At 38.1% G+C, this 19,106-nt stretch overlaps 1 protein-coding gene and 1 pseudogene across 26 annotated transcripts in view; one reads left to right on the top strand and one right to left on the bottom strand.

Annotated features, from left to right (window-relative positions):
• Clasp1 (cytoplasmic linker associated protein 1) overlaps positions 1-19,106 on the bottom strand; it is a 251,589-nt gene that overhangs the window by 94,705 nt on the left and 137,778 nt on the right. For all 26 annotated transcript variants that reach the window (XM_074070502.1, XM_074070503.1, XM_074070504.1 and 23 more), the window contains 7 exons: positions 13,074-13,226; positions 8,522-8,595; positions 6,166-6,258; positions 4,808-4,953; positions 3,838-3,973; positions 2,614-2,684; positions 699-758 (listed from right to left, as the gene is read on the bottom strand). In XM_074070502.1, the coding sequence (XP_073926603.1) occupies positions 699-758; positions 2,614-2,684; positions 3,838-3,973; positions 4,808-4,953; positions 6,166-6,258; positions 8,522-8,595; positions 13,074-13,226 (733 nt within the window). The remainder of the gene's footprint in view (positions 1-698; positions 759-2,613; positions 2,685-3,837; positions 3,974-4,807; positions 4,954-6,165; positions 6,259-8,521; positions 8,596-13,073; positions 13,227-19,106) is intronic.
• On the top strand, positions 10,772-11,598 carry LOC109693803 (procathepsin L pseudogene; annotated as a pseudogene).

Below are 19,106 nucleotides of genomic sequence, written 5' to 3'. Positions count from 1 at the left end.
ATTTCTGACCATTGCAGTGTGGAATGGGATTCCTACCACCTAAATAAGTTCCACTGTTAACAAAATGGTTCCTATGCTACAAAGCTCTTCACAAACCATATGACACACCAATAAGAAAGGTGTGGCACAACACCACCATCTACTGTCTCCAAATTTAACGTAGAACAATAGGCACCAAAAATTGACAGGAACTAAAAAGATCAAAGAGATAATTTCAAAGTTAATGCAGATATACTTCTTTTAGGATTTTGTCACAATCCTACTTTTAATTGTGATGATATGAAAAGTTTCCATCTACCACCCTGGGTAAGGACTCTGAGTAAAGAGAACTGTGACAAATACAGTGGGAGGAAAAAAGAAAACTTTCCAAGTGAAATTCCTTTAAACACCTAAGAGTTGTAACCCGCCTTAGACTTAAGAGCAGCTTTAAACCTTCATCCTATTGGGACACACGGGAATGTTAAACCGCAGGACTAGCATCAGTGGAGTCCACCCTAGCTTTGCAGCATCAGAACACACATTTGCTCACATGCCTGGGCATAGGAGTATTTCAATAAAAGCAACAGAAACCACAGTCATGTAAAAAAAGCTCAGGTTCCTTCCTTTCCTCTACAAGGTGGTTGGATCACTTGATGAGACATTCAATCTCAAGATTCAGTCCAAAGGAGAAAGCAGTTTCAAATCAGACAGATGCTCACCTTTCCAGTGAATGTGTCTGCCACTCTTGTAAAAGCAAATCTAAAAATTCAAAACAGCGCCTGCAAAGTATTAAGAAACACAGAAAATAAAACAGCTTTCTCTTAAATGAGCCAATACTACTTTTTTTTTTATAATTGGCAAAGTTCTCTTAATTTATAATTACAAAAAATGGGACATAAAGAAGAATCAGAACTGACTGAAAGCCAAAGCAGGTGAAAGTGATAAAGCACTGATCACAGGGATTTGGGACAGCACACAAAAGATCCCCCTCCAATCAGAAGGCCGAGCTTTACAGCAATGTTACCAAAAAGTCTGTCATCATTTGTTTCAATACTACTCTAAATAATACATTAATACAGAATGTATACATGCACAAAACATTAACACATGTTACAGAACCAGAGGACTGGCCTTTCTAGTAATTTACTGAATGCCTTGCACAAAAAAAAAAAAGCAGAAAATACCTTGAAAAACCTAAGTATTTTCTCAATTTTCCTGATAACGTCCTAGGACATACTTAAAATCTAGCTATTCAGTTGCATTTCCACTCATCAAATCTTCAACATTCTTCCTATTCACTTTTATGATCTCTGTTGTCTGATTTGCAACACAAAAAAGATTCAGAGCTCACTTCCTTTGGATTATAGCACTACTTTGGGTTCCTACCTCTCTATAATTTCCTTTTACTGAATACCAGGGTTCCTGTCTTTGTGGGAGTAAAAGTCCTAGAAACCCACATGAGGAAACAAAGAGATGCTAATCTTTATTAATTGAAATGGCTAAACTTTCTTTCTCATGATTTTCCCAATTTAAAAGCTCATACTCCATACAATTAATCAATTAGTCTTTAACAAGCTCAACATACAATTTAAAAATAGATGAAGAGCCAGGCACAGTGGCTCACACCTGTAATTCTAGCTATTTGGAAGGATACGATCAGGCAGCTGGAGATTTGAAGCCAGCCCAGGCAAATGGCTTGAAGAGACCCCATCTCCAAAATCACCAGAGCAAAATGGATTGGAGGTTGGTTCAGGCATAGAGTGCCTGCTTTGTGAGTCTTAAGCCCTGAGTTCAAATCCTAGTACCACCCAAAGGAAAAAAAAAAGATGGATATAGGACTGCTTCATGCTTAGGAGGTCTCCTACTTGCAGAAGGCTGGCAGAACCAACATGACACCCCAAGACAGGACACAAACAGTAGACAGCTAAAGTAAGCTGAGATCTATATCTTAAGAGTGAAGCACTTTTCACTGTGCTAGCTCTAGGCAGGGAACCATGTGAGTGAGGCCAAAAGGCTGCTGCATCAGCCCACTAAATTACCCTCCAGCAGGGCCCACTGAGAAACTTTCCATGAAGGTGTCCCTGAATTCCTAAAAAACCTACATAAGACTACATTTTGCTGGGAATGGGATCCACAGATTTTCAGACTCTTGATTCAGTCCAGAATTACCAATCTAAGCTAATGAGACAGAGTCTTATTCTTCACATGTAGAGTAGAGCACCTCACACCAGGACACATGATAATACACTCAGCTAGTTACCCAGCTAGTTATTTGCCTGGATCTCCTAAAACCATAGCAGAAGGTGTCTGGTTGGAATTCAGAATCCCAGAAATCACCATCAGAAGACACACACAGCATATTCTCTTTCCTACTGGTGTTATGAAATTACTGCCATCGTTTATGGTATTTTTTCTTAAATGTACCTTTATGACCTTTACTCATAGAATGTGGTAAACTAATGATATAGGTAGAGGGAGTACCTTGGAAAAGAATGTGCATTTGAAAGCATTTATTACAGTGATCTATAATATTAAAACATATCTAACATGACATTTTATCCATAAGGTAGACCTGGGATTTGTCTTAGTTTTTAAACAATTTCAAAATAATAAGGAAGCACTTTAAAAATTTACCTTCTAACTGCGACGGACTTAGAGGTACAGTTGCTTGTTATGACAGGTATTAGCCTAGGGATGTGAGTGTGCTGTAAAGAACAAAAACTAGAGGTAAACACTTAAAAATACAAAACCAGAGCAACACAATGAAGAGACTTGTTTCCTAACTAACGTACTATAGTATATAGATTAGAATGCCACTGGATTTAAAAAGGAAACAGAATTTCACTGGAATGTCAAAGGCCATTACAAAATTTTTAGAGCCAAGAACAGACAATGTGATGATATATAATTTAGTCTAACCTCAAAATAATCACTAGTATGAGGTCTAAATTATCTGAGTAGAAGAGATCTGAGTAGGTTGAAAGGATTCATCAGGCCAACATATTCTGACACAGTTCAATGAAAATGTCTAAGAAGCTCTTTGTATCTAACCTCTGCACTTGATCTTAGCCAAAAGGCCAAAAAGTGATGGATCTAACCTTTGAAGCAGGCAGTGTAAGCAAGAGGAATAAGAACTTTTCAGTAAGTAAGAGCAAGTAATCCATGATAATCAAGAACATTCTGGATAGGTTTTATTCAGCATCATCAACACCCAAAGTTTCAAGAGTTGCCTTTCTGAAAAAACTGGACCTTGAAGGAAGGTAGGAAGAAATGTAGAAAACTTTCCTTCTAACCCTTTGTGAACAATTTGGCTTTACTGAAAACTTGCACATAAAGTACCTAGAGAGTTAATTAAATAAGTGCCTAGAAAACTTAACTGAAGAGATTATTTTGCTTCTGTGTTTTGGGTAAATAGCAAAACCACAAGCACAAATGCTTAAAAAGGAAGGACTGGGAATAAGGAGGGATGAATGGGAGTGATACTAGGGAGACAAGAACAGAACAGAAGCCCAGCAATGGGAGATGTTCAAACATTTAAAGCCACTGGTGAGGGGCTGGGGATGGAGCTCAGTGGAAGCACATCTGCTGAGCATGTGCAAGCCTAGGGTTCAATCCCCAGCGCCTCAAAAAACAAAACAAAATAAAACCAATACTGAGTCGATCAATTCCTCATCCACAGTTCAGCACACCCTATGTTATAGACTATAAAAAGGTCACATGCTGCTATTAGGTGGGGGTTGGGGGAAGACAATTTTGTATGTATAACACGATTAATGAGAAATGCCTCTACTACTTCTTATCAACCATCAATATTTACCAACTGCTTACTTTATGGACACGGTCCTATAACATACTTACCCGAATGATTAACCTAACAGCTACAACACCAGAAGTGGCCATAATTTTGGCACTATTTGGAATTAAATTAAAGATAGTTGGCATAATGGCTTCAGCTCCATGGTCAAACTTATTCCCCAGAACTGATGACAGATGCCTACAATAAGAAATGAATCCTGGGTTGTAGTCACAGTCTTATAAACAGTGAAGCATATAAACCTCTTAACATTTGAAAGTCTTTACTCAAAGTTATCTAGGGATAAAAGACAAGGGCCAAAGTAAGATACTTTAAGAAACAATTTTAAAATGTGCATAACTTTTTTTTTTTGCAAAAAGTCATTATTTCCAACTAAGTCTTAAAATAGCAAAAAACAAACATATCCATCATGTATTAATAAAACCTAAATACGAAAAAACTCTATGGCCTTTTTTTATTTTTTACATAAAGTAATAATGCTTCAGTATCTACCTGCCACTAAATATTTAAACAGCTGCAATGCCTACAGGCTGGTACTACTGCTGGAATGTTTAGACACATTCAATACCAAGTTCGACACAAGTTTAGCTGGAATAAAATGCTACTGCAGTGCCTGCTGTTAGCTTCAAAGTTACAGCTACAACACTCTTGTAGAAATAAGGAAACGAATAAACACTGGGATAACCACACTATATCCTCTAAGAAAAAATCAATGAAAATCTACTAGAATTCTAGAAAATTTCAGTTTTCATATTAATATTAATAGCTGCTTCAAGTTGAAGATAGAGACTTCAGAGGTACATCAGGAGTGAATTTTAAAATCCATTTTATATTACAGAATTGGGAAGGAGGGACTTAAAAGTATGGACAGAAGACATAACTGGAAGGGTCTTGGAGACCAGCTAGATGCTCCATTAGAAGTGACCCAGTGGCCATATGCAAGTGGACATCTCTGAAGCTCTATGACAAGAATATTTTATGGCATGCGAGAATGTGAAGCATCGCAGTCCTTACCCCAACGTGATACAAGCCTCCCGCACTACCTGAGACCGCAGATCCTTAGCAGAGAGTTTAAAGGCTCCGTCCAAAAGACGCAAATGTTGAAAGAAGTTATCATATTCAGCAGCACCAGCCAAAAGTAAAGATCTAATCTTTTTTAGCTAATAGTATTTAAAAAAAGTCAGAGATAAACAAAACAGTTCTTAAACAGAATATAGGCAACAATAGAAGCCATCACATATAAAAGAGTACATTAAAGTTCAACTGATGTAGAAACAATTGCCCCAGAATAATTCAGCCAATCAAATACTACCCCATATATATGATCAAGTCTACATATCAGCTAATACCAAATAACTTTAAATGCAGTATATGCGATAAATGTAATTCTGTAAACCATGTTTTTCAATCAGAAATATCAGTATATTTAGATTCCATGATACTAAGGACTAAAAACCACTTTTGGCTTGTAAAAGTTTACTCTTTCCCATATCTCACTCCAACTGCCATTTATATAATGAATCAAAACAAGAAGTATTCCTACAATGTTTCAATATTATCCTCCAATGTTTCTTTCACTGACTGGTCTGAATGTGAAATACAACGCAGTAGAATTTAATCACCACTCATCTTGCTGGTCAACAAAGTAAAGGCAGCTTTCCTCACACTTCCCTCACTTTAATGCTCAGCCCACATATTTTCATTAACCCACCTTTAAAAACAGAAACACAACTTTCTAGCAAGTGATTAAGAAAAAAAGAAAAATATTGGGAAGCATATACTGAAAATGCTACTTAAAAGCCATTTTACTGGCAAACAATTACAGAATTAAATTTATACTAAGGAAGAATGAAGCTATCACCAGACATTCCACAGTCTCATAAGGAGGTATTTGTTAAGAGAACAACAGATACATAAAGAAGTAATTTGGCATGTTTTAAAATAGAGTTACGGCTGGTTATAGTGGTGTATCCTTGTAATCCCAGCGCTCAGAGGCTGAGGCAGAAGGATTACAAGTTCAAGGCCAACCTGGGTACATGGCAAGTTCCAGGCTAGCCTGGATACACAGTGAGACTCCATCTCAAAAATAAATGAATGTGGTTCAAGTAGTAAGGGTGCCTGCCTAACGAGCATGAGGCCCTGAGTTCAAATCCCAGTGCTGCCAAAAAAAAAAGAATGAACAATAAAATAAATGAATATATAAATAAATCAGAAGTGAGGTGCTCTACTAAAAAGCTAAAGTATAAATATGGTAATTCATATTTAAAATATTTATGATTTAAAATTCATTAGAGCCATTCTCCAATTGCATAATAAAGTATTTGGAACATTTAAGTCAATTTAAGTTTAATCATATGAAGTCATCAGCTTACAGCATTTACTCTCTGCTCCCAATCATGCTTGTCATCAGATAATATTTCCCTAATTTTGTTTATGGATTCCTCAAGGTCTCGGCTGGAATAAATCTGTAAGCAAAATTAATTTACAGTTAATATAAGATAATTTAAAGAATAAAGATTATTTCTCAATTACTTGAAACTAGTGGTAAATGTAATAAAAAGAAATTATTCACTTTTAAGAAGTACCTATGAGAAAATAGTCATCATAGAATAAAACTTAGTTCCCATTACAAATGGGTCTCCCATAGACTTGCTGCCACAGGTGTGCCTCTAGCACAGTTTTACTACAAATGTAATGGGGGATCTCACGTACAAGAGAAAGAAGCCTACAGTCAGTGATGTGTAAGTTGGTTTTCCACTCACAGTACTACTTACAACATCACATTATAGATCTAAATTAAACACTTTACATCTTCTTGCTCAGTTATTCCTCCATCCCCATTGTAAGATATCAACCAAGAATGATGCATGCTGGAAAGATCAAGTACTGAAGATGAACCTGAGCTTGTGGTACTGACTATGTGATCTATACATAGGGTACCCCACGTGGCAAAGAGTTGCATATAACAAACACTAAGTACTATAAAAATCCAGAGCATAATCCTAATCAGCAACAGAAGATACTGAGTCACAAAGCAGTCTGAAATATGTGACTATATCCCAACATTTATAAATAATCTACTTAATCTTTTAGGTAGTTAGGTAAAGCATCAAAGATGTTATAAACTAGGCTTTTATGAAGCCATTCTCTACAGCTTTTACCATACTAAAATCCTTCAAATTTATCACTGCTTCCTTAGGAAAATTCTTAAGTAAACACACTTTCTTATTCTCTTATTTAACCTCCTCATTTCTTTCTTTCTATGTGACCTGTCCGGTGAACTTCATACTAGAACTATCAACTTCTTTTCTTCCTGAAAGATCTTGGGCCTGGATTTTTCTGTTCTTCATGTCAGTGACTTAAAAGGCTCCAAAATCTAAACATAGACCTGCCATATGATCCAGCAATCCCATTCCTGGTGATATAACCAAAGGAAAGTAATACAGGTTACTCCAAAGGCACCTGCACGCCCCTGTTTATTGTGGTGTTATTCACAATAGCCAAGTACGGAAACAACCAAGATGCCCCCCTACTGATGAATGGATTAAGAAAATGTGGTACTTGTACACAATGGAATTTTACTCAACCGTAAAGAAGAATGAAATCTTATCATTTGCAGGTAAATGGATGGAACTGGAGAACATCATTCTGAGTGAGGTCAACCAGGCTCAGAAGACAAAAAATTGTATGTTCTCCCTCATATACGGACTTTAGATCTAGGGCAAATGCAGCAATGTGGTTGCCCTTGGATCACATGACAAGGGGAGAGCACAATACGGGAGATATAGGAATAGGTAGAAAACCCAAAACATGAAAGCGTTTGATGTCCCCACTCCAGAGGAACTAATACAGAAACCTTAAAACGACAGAGGTTATCATGAGCAGGGGATCAGGAACCAATGTAAAGATCAGTTAGAGTTGAATAAACATGGGTTGTAACACATAGGTACACGAAAGCAATAGTAGGAATCTCTCTGTATAGCTATCCTTAACTCAACTAGCAAAAACTAGTTTTTGTCTTCCTTATTATGCTTACGTCTTTTCTTCAACAAAATTAGTGATAAGGGCAGAACAGGACCTGCCTGGAACTGGAGGGGAAGGAGGAAAGTGGTGGGGGTCGGGGGACAGGGTAGAGAAATGACCCAAACAATGTATGCACATGTGAATAAATGAACAACAACAAAAAGGCTCCAACATTTTCTAGCGTGCACCTCACATCTCTTGTAGTCTTGACAGTTAAAATGACCAACCCTCATAAAGAATTCTGCATGTGGCACTGCTATGGTTTAGATGAGTGTCCCCCAAAGGTTTGGTCTCCATGTGGCGCTCATCAGGAGGTGGTGGAACCTTTAGGAGGTAGGCCCCAGAGAAAGGGCCCAGGGTTACTGGGGGGTGCCCTTGAAAGGTAGCTCCCAGAGAGTTTTTATTAAAAAAACCGAGTTTAGTCCCACCCTGTCCTCTTTCTGTTCTTGGTTTGAAATGTGAATCACCTGCTCTCACCACTGACTATGAGGTAAAGCAGTCAAGGAAGGAGCAACCTTCCCCAAGGCTGCACTAGATAATTTGGACTACAAGTGAGTTAAATAAATCTCTTCACTTTATTGAGTTACTTGCCACAGACATTTCACTGTTGTCACATAAAGCTGATTAATACAAGCATATTTGAAAAATGAAATCCGAAAAATATTTCTACCCTGTTTTTAATCATACTCAAATATCCTCACTCACCTGTACTACAGGTACATCATCAAATGCTTTAATAAAATCTTCTTCATCAACAGCACCAGCACCTTCTTTTGCAGCTAAAATGTTTAATATTTTAAAATATTTATTACCACAAATTGCAAAAAAGGGGTTTCATTATGATATTTAAAACATGCATATCATATTTTGACTTTAGTCAATAATTTTTAACACCATCTATATTACTCTTTCTTAAGGACTTTCTTTCCTTCTTGCCCCCCTCTTTTTTTTTCCTCACAGTTTTGGGGCTTACTGGGATATTTTTACACATACAATATACTTCTATAATATTCACCTTCCTCCCACCTGCTGGTCCCCCCCATCAATCCCCCTTTTACAACCATGTCATATTATTATTTTTGAAAAATGATTTTAAAACATAATGAACAACAATGTATAAAACATACACTGGAGAAAAATGAATATGTACTAAGGAAATTACATTTTGGAAGATTTAGAAGCATTTTCTAAAGGTCTCATATACATTCAGAGTGTCATAGAATTGACAAACATTACTGATTTAATATCAAGATGAAGCATAGCAATTCTTTTTTTTTTTATTTGTATCTTTTTAGTTTATTGAGATAGAGTCTTGCTATTAGCCTAGGCTGGCCTCAAATTCACCGCCCACTTGCCCAATTCTCCCGAGTACTGAAATTACAGGCATGTGCTATCATGACTGGAAGAAGTATCATAATTCTACAACGCTATGTACATTAGTTATGGTCACTTAGACAACTTTTTTAAGCAGGGAGAGTTTGCATTTAGACTATATATATATAGTCTAAATCCTTTAAACACACACACACATGTATACATATATATCACATTGATTCCTAATAAACAGATATAACAGAAAAATTTAATTCTATAGGGAATAAGTTAATTATGTTATTATTGGGAATCTGGCATGACAAATTTGTGAAACATTCAAACCAGGTTCAAAGAATTTCAGTTTCATTCCTACTTTATATTAGTCTCAAAATACTTTAATTTTCTTAAACTTGTGATAATCAACTTTTGATTTAAGCATCAGTTCCAAGTTTCCCCCACAAAGTTGCTCTAATATGCTTTGTGTTCATAGAAGCCATAATTAAGAGAAAATTACCTCTTTGCTAGTATGACCTCCACTTTTGCACATGAAAATAAAATGGCCAGGAATGGGGGAATGATAGAGGGGGTGAATTCAACTATGATATGTTGTAAGAACTTTTGTAAATATTGCAATGTACCCCCAGCACAACAATAATTTAAAAAAAAAAAAAAAGAAAGAAAGAAAATCAAATGGCATTTTACCAGTATTTTTTCCATTATAACATCACTATTTGGGTGGGGGGGGAGGGCACTGCTGGGGTTTGAACTCAGGGCCTCATGCTTGCTAGGCAGGTGCTTTACCGCTTGAGCCATACTTCCAGCCCTTTTTGCTCTGGTCGTTTTTGAGATAGGGTCTCAGTAGGCTCTCTACTGGTTGAGTCACTCCTTCAGTTCCATGTCATTAACTGTGATAAACGCTGTTTGTGTGCAACGACAAAACTAACTGTAAATGGACAGCAACCAACTCTGAGATGTGGTGTGCGGCGTCTCTCACATGACCTTTTATCTGCTTAAAGGGTTGGAACCATTGATTATATGGGTCCCGAGCACTTCCTCTGCACCAGGCACCATGTATTCACATACAGGATGTAGAGTCAAGTAAGAGATTCATGAGAAATGAAAAGATGAGAGCAGAGCTGAGAGAACATCAGGGCTGATATCGTTGCCTAATGGATACAGTGGGTACTTCTGGAAGGAGTAATGATGAGGGATAGGCATGAAAGCAGTATTCTGATCACTTAGAAATTTTCCGAGCTTTGTTTGTGGAACTGATATTTCTCAAAGACAGACCAAGGGTGGGGGTGATAGTTTAGAAAGACTGCAGTCATTAAAAAAAATGAAGTCCTGATGCATGCTACTAGGTAAATGAAACATTAAAAGTGTTCCTTTTAAGATTCCTGGACCTCAAATGACCTCAGAGGAGCTGAGTCTGCAGAGTGTGCCTGTGCAGCTATGGCTGCACCAGATTTTTGAACCATGAATTTTTCATTCTTCCTGGCAGCCTGTTGCTGGGAATAGCCTTGGCTACTCCAAAACTTGATCAAATCTTAGATACACAGTGGTACTAGTGGAAGTCGACACACAAGAGACTTTATGGCATGAATGAGGAAGGATGTATGAGAGCAGTATGGGAGAAGAATATGAAAATGACTGAGCTGCCATAATGAGGACTATAGCCAAGGGAAACATGGTTTCACCATGAAAATGAATGGCTTTGGGGACATGACCAATGAAGAATTCAGGCAGGTGATGGATGGCTTTCAGAGGCAGAAGCATAAGAAGAAGAAAGTGTTTCAGGAACCTCTGTTGGGTAGCGTCTCCAAGTCTGTGGACTGGAGTGAGAAAGGCTACGTGATGTTTGCGCAGAATCAGGGTCAGTGTGGTTCTTGTTGGGCTTTTTGTGCAACTGGTGCCCTGAAAGGACAGATGTTCCAGAAAACTGGCAAACTGGTCCCACTCAGTGAGCAGAACCTAGTGGACTTTTCTCCACTCAGGGCAATCAGGGCTGCAATGGTGGTCTGATGGATTATGCCTTCCAGTACATTAAGGACCACGGAGGCCTGGACTCAGAGGAATCCTATCCTTATGAAGCAAAGGATGGAACGTGCAAGTACAGTCCTGAGTAGTCTATGGCTAGTCACAAAGGATTTGTGGACATCCCACAGTGGGAGAAGGCCCTTATGAAAGCAGTGGCAACTGTGGGGCCTACTGCTGCTGCTATGGATGCAGGCCATGCATCCTTCCAATTCTATAAATCAGGCATTTATTTTGATCCAGATTTTAGCAGCAAGGACCTCAATCATGGTTTCCTAGTAGTTAGCTAGGAACAGTAGTTGAAGAAACAGATGCAGACAAAGATAAATCTTGGCTTGTAAAGAACAGCTGGAGTCCTGAGTGGGGTACAAATAGCCAAGGACAGAAACAACCACTATGGACTTGCCACTGCAGCCAGCTATCCCACCACATGAGCCCCATCGTGTGAGCCCTGCCATGTGAGCTGCTTGATGGTGGTAGTGGAGGACTTAAGGATAGTGTGTCTGAAGGAATTTTATCTTAAAACTGACCAAAACCTTATTGTGTAAGACAAACCAGGACACTTGAATCATTGAGGATCTAAGTTACAATTTGAACTCTCTGACATTTTCATAAGGGTAAAATGCTACCACTACTTTTAACTCCTGATATAAACAGCTTTATGATATTAAAGACTCACCGCTTAATTCTAAGGCCTGAATTTTCATTTTATAAAAGGATGTATAAAGCCTTATTACCTTTTAAAAATAAAATTTAGTTCAGTATAAAATTTTTTAAAAGACTTTTAAAGTGATTACTTTCTTTTTACATTTGTTTTTGTTTTGCTGAGGTGGGCTGGGTGGGTGGGTTGCTGGGGACAGACCCAGAGCTTTGCAAATGATAATAGGAAACCACCCTATCATTTCAGCTACACCCAGCCCTAAAATAAAAATTTAAGTTTAATAACAAAAAAATTAATTCTTAAAAAACACACCCAAAGATTAAGAAGAACTAAAAAAGAAAAACAAGAAACATCAGAAACAATGCTACTCCTGCTCTCTCTACCACAAACTCCCCTTCCTGCTGTTGGCACGGCTCTCTAAGGGCTGGCATGTCAGAGCGGCATGTCAGTGTGGACCCAGTCAACACCAAAATTCCAAGCCCAGTTCAGAACCCAGGAAAGACCATCAGGTGACAGCACTCTAATGCGGTCTTTCATTCCAGTACTACTTGGCCCATTTAGCTTTGGCTTTTGTGGCTGTGAGCTTCTCCTCACCCCCCTTCCCACTCCAGCTCAAAGGCCCAATGGTAGGCACGGTTCTAAAAGCAGTAGCTATCCAATTTTTTAGAGACAAAAAATAGAAAATGTGCATGTAAATTGAAAATTCAACAGCAAAATAAGAGATGTAAGTAACAAAAAGTCAAGCTGCCCAGATAGGGAGTAGGAGAGGAGTGGTTTATTGAAGAAATTTCAGCACATTTTCAAAATTTTAGAGACCTACTCTCCTACTGTTTAATTCAACAGCTACACTAGTAGTCACAAGGAAAAATGCTTCCTGTAAGAACAAAACATTTTGAAGACAGAAGGTGAGACTTAGCTTCTGGATATTCTCAGTCTTAATAAAAAAGAAATTGGCTAAAAAGCCCTATAGTGTCTTCAGGCAAGGTTGGATCCAGATGAGCAAATAGTATCATCAGGTATATATTTGCTCTTAATCTCAGAGCTATCTTTCCTCTGTATGGCAAAGATCTACAAGGCATCTCAAGCTAGGACCACTAGCTTATCCGCATCAACAGAGCAGGGCCAGTTCAATTAAAGACAGCCAGCAGTGACATATTGTGTACAGGCACTAGTTCACCTCTGACGACCCACCACAGGCAAATACCACACACATCAGGCCCAAGAGGTCCAAGCAGGATGTGGTCTTACCTGAAGACTTGGATCCAAGAGTGGATGACCCAAGCCGGCGGGTGGTCCCCATGCCAACGTTTCTCCGTGAGCTTGGTGGGGCTTTGGATGATGTAGAACTAGCAGAGGAAGGTCTGTTACCATCCACAGAATCTTCATCGTCAAAGTTTTTATCTGAACAGCAAGCACAGACATTACTGGTTAAAAAGAACCAAACGTACGATTTCATCCATACATAAAATAACCACTAGCCTTAGAGGTGATGGTTTGCCTGCCCATTTGGAATCTGACATGTCTGACGGATGTCTGAAGAGTTCCAGGTAAATTCAGAATGCAGCTACAAAGATCATGCTTGCTTCCACAGATCTAGAATGATGGCCCACTCCAACTCTGGAAAATGTTTTTGACTACTCTTGCATGTACTTTAATTTTGCTTACTATTTTTTTGCAGGGAGGAGGGAGGACACAGGGTTGTTACTATGTAGCCCAGGCTGGCTACAAGCTTGCTATATTAGCCAAACTGACCTCAAATTCTCAATCCACTGGCCTCAGCCTCTCTTGTGCTGAGATTACATGAATGTTCACCACACTCAGAACTCGTGCATTTTAAAATAATAGCTGAGACTTATACAACATTTCATAAACACATTTAAGTGGTTATAAGGTACTTTGGAATTGGAATATGCCAAACTGAAACACTCATTGTTAGATACTTCAGGTGTTTCTATACCTTACCATTAGAAGTAATACTGCAATAAACATTCCAACATGTACTTTTTGTGTGAACTTCAAACAATTTTAAGGAAGGAATCCCTAGAACCAGTATTATTAAATCAGAGCGTAAAAATGTTTTGGCATTTTACTGCAAATTTATCTTCAGAAAGATAAATGTGATTTTTTCCTGTAAATTCAAAGACATTCCTATCTTGCCACACCCTTGCCAACACCAAATTAAAAATGTCACTTCTTTCATGCTGCATTTCTCCTTTAGTGAAGCTATTTTCTATTAACTTCTGGATGTTCTAAACAGCAGTGAATCCAATCAGTATTCCTCTAGTCTAGTTCCATTTAAAATGAAGAAAAAAAAAATCAATCCATTTATAAGTGACATTTTAATGATGCAAAATTAAAATTAAAGCTTCCACAGTGCTTATGTGCCAAGTACCAAGGGCTTATATAGTAAGTGTGAGTCATTTGGAAGGCTACACTAACTTGGACTAATTAAAAAAAGAAGAAAGTAACATCTGTAGCAGGCAGTATTAATAACTTCTGAGAAGGGATCAGATCACCAACATACCTGAAGTAAATTAACTGTTAACCAAAACCCAACATACAAATAGCACAGCTTTTCTTAATCTACTTACTTGCTTCTTAGCTAAGAGCTTGTCTTATGTTTACTAACAAACCCAGTATTCCTTAAAACTCAGTGCACTTCCAATTACATGGCTTAGTTTATTCAATGGGATATTTGTGTGAGCGCATCCTTACAAATCAGCTTCTTTTCCTGCCATCCATTTCAATAGGGTTCTTTCAACTCACACATCAATTCTTACTGGCTCACATATAGAATGGTCTATTAGCACAGACTTCCACAAGGATTCAGAAGGTGATTCACAAACTGCACAACACATTCACAAAGCCCTTCCTAAGAGTAAAATCTTAATCTAATGTAAAGGACAAGAACAAAGCAAAGGAGAAGTCACCCGCTGAGCACTCATTTACAGTGAGAAAAACTGATCTCTTATCTGTCCTCCAGGGAGTTCCCTGAGTACCTGACCTCTGTCATTATGTGACTGTGCTGAATAACTGTAATACTTATTCTGTTTAGAGCAGGAGCAGTTCCAGTCCACAGGAAAGGTGAAAGATGTGGGGGGAAATGAGATGAGCACACTATTATGCATCCTCAAAAATTTATAAAAATTATGTTTGGCTTAGATTTCTAACATATGCAGGTATGCCATTTAGACCTGTCTGCTTGTCTCTTTCTCTCATTTTTCAGACCAGGAGCTTATTCTGCTTGGACTCAAACTTACCCTGTAGCCTAGCCTGGCCTTGACCTCAAGATCTTCCTGCCTCAGCCTCCCAAATGCTGGGATTATAGGTGTGTACCACCACGATTATCAAAGAATTATTTTCAATAAACCAATTTTAATGCAATTCCTGGGTTTTCTGTTTGTAACAATGATGAAACAGCAAGAATCGACTTAACTTTTTCTAGTAAATAGCTAGAAAACCAGCCAGAATATTTAAAATTACTACTTTCTGTAGATATTAAGACAATAGGCAGCACAGAACTGTGATTGTTGGAGGAAGAGAAAATAAAAGCCAAGCTGTACAATCACCCAATTTTTGACCAGGAGATAGTTCCGTTCTACTAAATACAGGGAAAAGGAACTCAAATTAAACTTGGTAGACTTGTGAAGCTAAGAAAATGAAGAATAGTTCAGGGAGGTTGAGTTAGCTAGAAACAGGGTAAGAGTTCTAACAAAAAGTAATCTACACAAAGAGCACCAGAAATGTGCCAAGTTCTAGGCCTTATGTGTGTGAGTAAATTTCCACAAACTAGAGCAAAAAATGACCAGGAAGACGTAAAGTGAACAATTCCCAACGTTTACAGAAAGTATGGAGGTGTCATGCTCCAGTTAGCCAAAGGAGAATGTTCTCACTCAATCACCAGGGCAGGCAACAGAAGCCCCTGAGAGGGCAGGCCTTAGTAATGGGGTTGAGCTATTTCTGGAGTGATGGTTACATGAAGCTTGCTTTACCAGAGCCTAAAAATAGGTCTCAATGAGATTAGACAGATTTGAACATAATTTAACTGCTTTGCCAAAACAAAGCATCACATTCTTCAAAGGAACATTAACAAAATTCAGACACTTAACAATGTAGCACTCATAACATACAGCATATAATAAAAAAAAATTCCTAAACATGACAAGAAGCAGGAAAATGTGCCCCTAACTAGTAGGGGAAAAAGATTCAGAAAAGAGTAACGAACAAAGAAATGACAAAGATAAGCACATTAAAACTGCTATTGTAACTTATGCTTATTAATAAAAAGGAATACAGACATAATAAAAGAAAAAGGAAGATTATTAAGGGATCAAATGTAACTTTTAGATTAAAAACCTCATAATACCTTAAACAAACATTTAACAAAATCAGATTAAAAACAGACAAAAAGAAGAAAAAAAATCAGAGAATTTAAATGCATAACAATAGAATTTGTGCAAAATTAAGCAAAGAAACAGAACAGGCTATAAAACTGAATAAAAGGAGCAGTGTCAGAGACCTATGAGATAATCCCAAACAGTCTATTGCCTATGAAACTGCACTCCTAGCAGGGCATAGGGAGGACAGAAAGACTGTAAGAAGTGGCAGTCAGAACTTTTCCAAGTTTGATGTAAACAGTATATAAACGAACTCACGAAGCTCGAACCCCTCCCCCAAGCAAATATAAAGAAAAACACACTGAGGACATCATCATCAAACTGCCTAAAAGCTGTGAAAAGCAGGCAGGGGAAAGAAGACACACTGTATACAGAAGAACAAACACAAAAATGATACTAGATTTCAACAGAAACTCTGTAGCTAGAAGACAATGGAATGACATGCTCAAAATGGTGAAAGAAAAATATTAACATATTATTTTATATCCTGTAAAAAACATATTTTTAAGAATAAAGGCAAAATAAAAAGATTTTCAGGGCTGGAGGCCTGGCTCAGGTGGTAGAGCACTTGCCTAACAGCTGCAGGGCCCTGAGTTCAAATCCCAGTACTGCAAAAAAAAAAAATACCTCCACAAAACAAAACAAAAACAAAACTTATTCAGACAAACAAATAAAAAGAATTTGTCACTAGCAGACCTGAATGCAGGAAGATCTTCAGGCAAAAGGAAAAAGATACTGGTTGAAACTTACATTTACATAAAGAAATAAAAAGCAACAGAGGTAGGAAGTATATGATAAGTATAAGACTTTCTCTCCATATTTTCATTTCTATAAAATAACTGAGTGTTAAAAGTAAAAATAAAACACCAGTGTGGATTTTTACTGTTTACATTACCATGTCTGGGCAGATGACATTAAGTCGATGAACTACAATTGGGATGATTTGTTGCTGTCCTGGATGCCACACAAAAAACTACAGGTGAGACAAGGCACATGGAAGCAACTCCATCTCTGTCTTCAAAGAGAGCATCTTTTATAGTTAATTATACCTTGTTCAAGCCTGAAGATGTCTCGCCAATCAACCGCACTGAGAGGACAAACCTCTAGTAGCCCATGTCAGTGCGCAAATGCCTCCCAGGGAGGAAAGGAGGAAAAGCCACAATGAGCAGCTATTGTAGAGTTTTTAAAACTGAGCCCTAAGAATCCTAGCTGGTCTTTTTGTTTGGAAACAAATCACAAGCTTACGTATCTGATTTCCTAAACAGATTAGAAGCAGCTAATATAGGGAGGCAGAGAAGGTGGATGCAGGAGTTAAGCAAAGTGATGTTAATAAGTGACAGTTGAAAGCCTGACAGCTAAATGGAAACTACAAAAAGCAGGCATACATGAAGAATGACCTCTAAACCCAAACTGCTAAGAAAGCAGTGGCAGTATGGGGTCAAAGGACACCTGTGCAATTTAACAGCACAGCAGCAGGTGCTCCTAAAAATGATCCTGGACCATCAACATAAGATTCAGTGAGGTATCACGTATCTGTACAGTGATGAAGAGAATACTCTGTACTTCCTGTCTGAGTTGGAAATTCAGGGAAACATAGGACAAATGGTGTATTTATCTTCCAGATTAACATATGTTTGGAGGATGAAAACTAATGGAGACTATGATTTGGAAACTTAGCAACTGACATACTGTTTAAAAATAAGTTTAGCCTATGTTTCTCAGCTCTTTGAACACCCAGACAAAAAAGGAGTTGGGCCATCAGAAAGGTTCCTAGTCTCAGTGAGCTGGGAAACTTATGTAAAATGGGCATTCATTCGTTAGCAGGGCAAGTAAGCTGCATCTACAACTGGATCTGGTTACAGAATAGAGACTCACAGTCCCAGGTTCAGCACTTCAACTAAATCAATCCATACTGGACTCTATGAGTCATTTAAGTACCTTTTTTCTTTAGGTTTTTTGGCCAAGAAGACATCTGCTAGTATATAACTTCTTTTTCTAGAATTTTTTATCTATACGAGCTTGTGTCATTACACTACTTTTTCACATAGTACAATATGTGTTACACACAGAAAATGGTCTTACAGAAAGATAATTGTTGCCTGAGCCAAGGAAATAATTAACTTCAGTTACCACTATATACTGCCTTCTGACCATCACTTCTCCCATCTGACAGTCTGGGGTAGAAGCCTTCAGCTCTTAGCCACCTTCACCCCTCTTAATCCTTTAAAATTACCTGACTGTCATCCTTATACAGTAGAGGGACAAGACATTTAAAAATGACTTATATGAAGTTTCTACAGAATGACATTAAAATTTCATCTAACTCTCAATAACCCTGCTCGTGGTAATCCAATTAAGGACACACAGTGAAGAGGAAAACAGCAACAAAACAGCATTCCCCCAAAGATCTACTGATACAAAAGGGAGTATTAAAAAAGCAAGGAGAGTCCTTGGAAAAACAAAAACGTTGGAGTACAAACACAGTCATCTATGAACTTAAAAGCAAACCAGCAGACTCTGAGAAGGTGAACAAGTGGTCCACATGGAGAGAGGCTGCAGAATGGCCAGGGCTGGCCCAGGAGATCAGAAGCAGTTCAGCAAGAGGCTGCTATTGACTGAGATGCTCAAGGCCCTACGAAAGCCCTGGCAGAGCCCAGCTGCCTGAGAACCCAACCTTAATCAGGCTGGACAGGGGAAAATATAAGACCATCATACACCACTGTGACTACACGTTTGAGTATAGGGTTGGTAGAGACATCATCTAAAGACAGACTTCAGGCTGCAGATCTAGAGCTCTAGATCTGGGTCAGATTATCCATTTGGAAATTTTAAACACTCATCTATAAGGACCAAGAAAACATCACAGAAACTAAGATATGCTTGC

This window comes from Castor canadensis, chromosome 4 (genome assembly GCF_047511655.1).
Source record: "Castor canadensis chromosome 4, mCasCan1.hap1v2, whole genome shotgun sequence".
NCBI classification, from domain to species: domain Eukaryota; kingdom Metazoa; phylum Chordata; class Mammalia; order Rodentia; family Castoridae; genus Castor; species Castor canadensis.
Note: the sequence above shows the minus strand (reverse complement) of the source record. Positions and strands in the feature narration are given on the sequence as shown.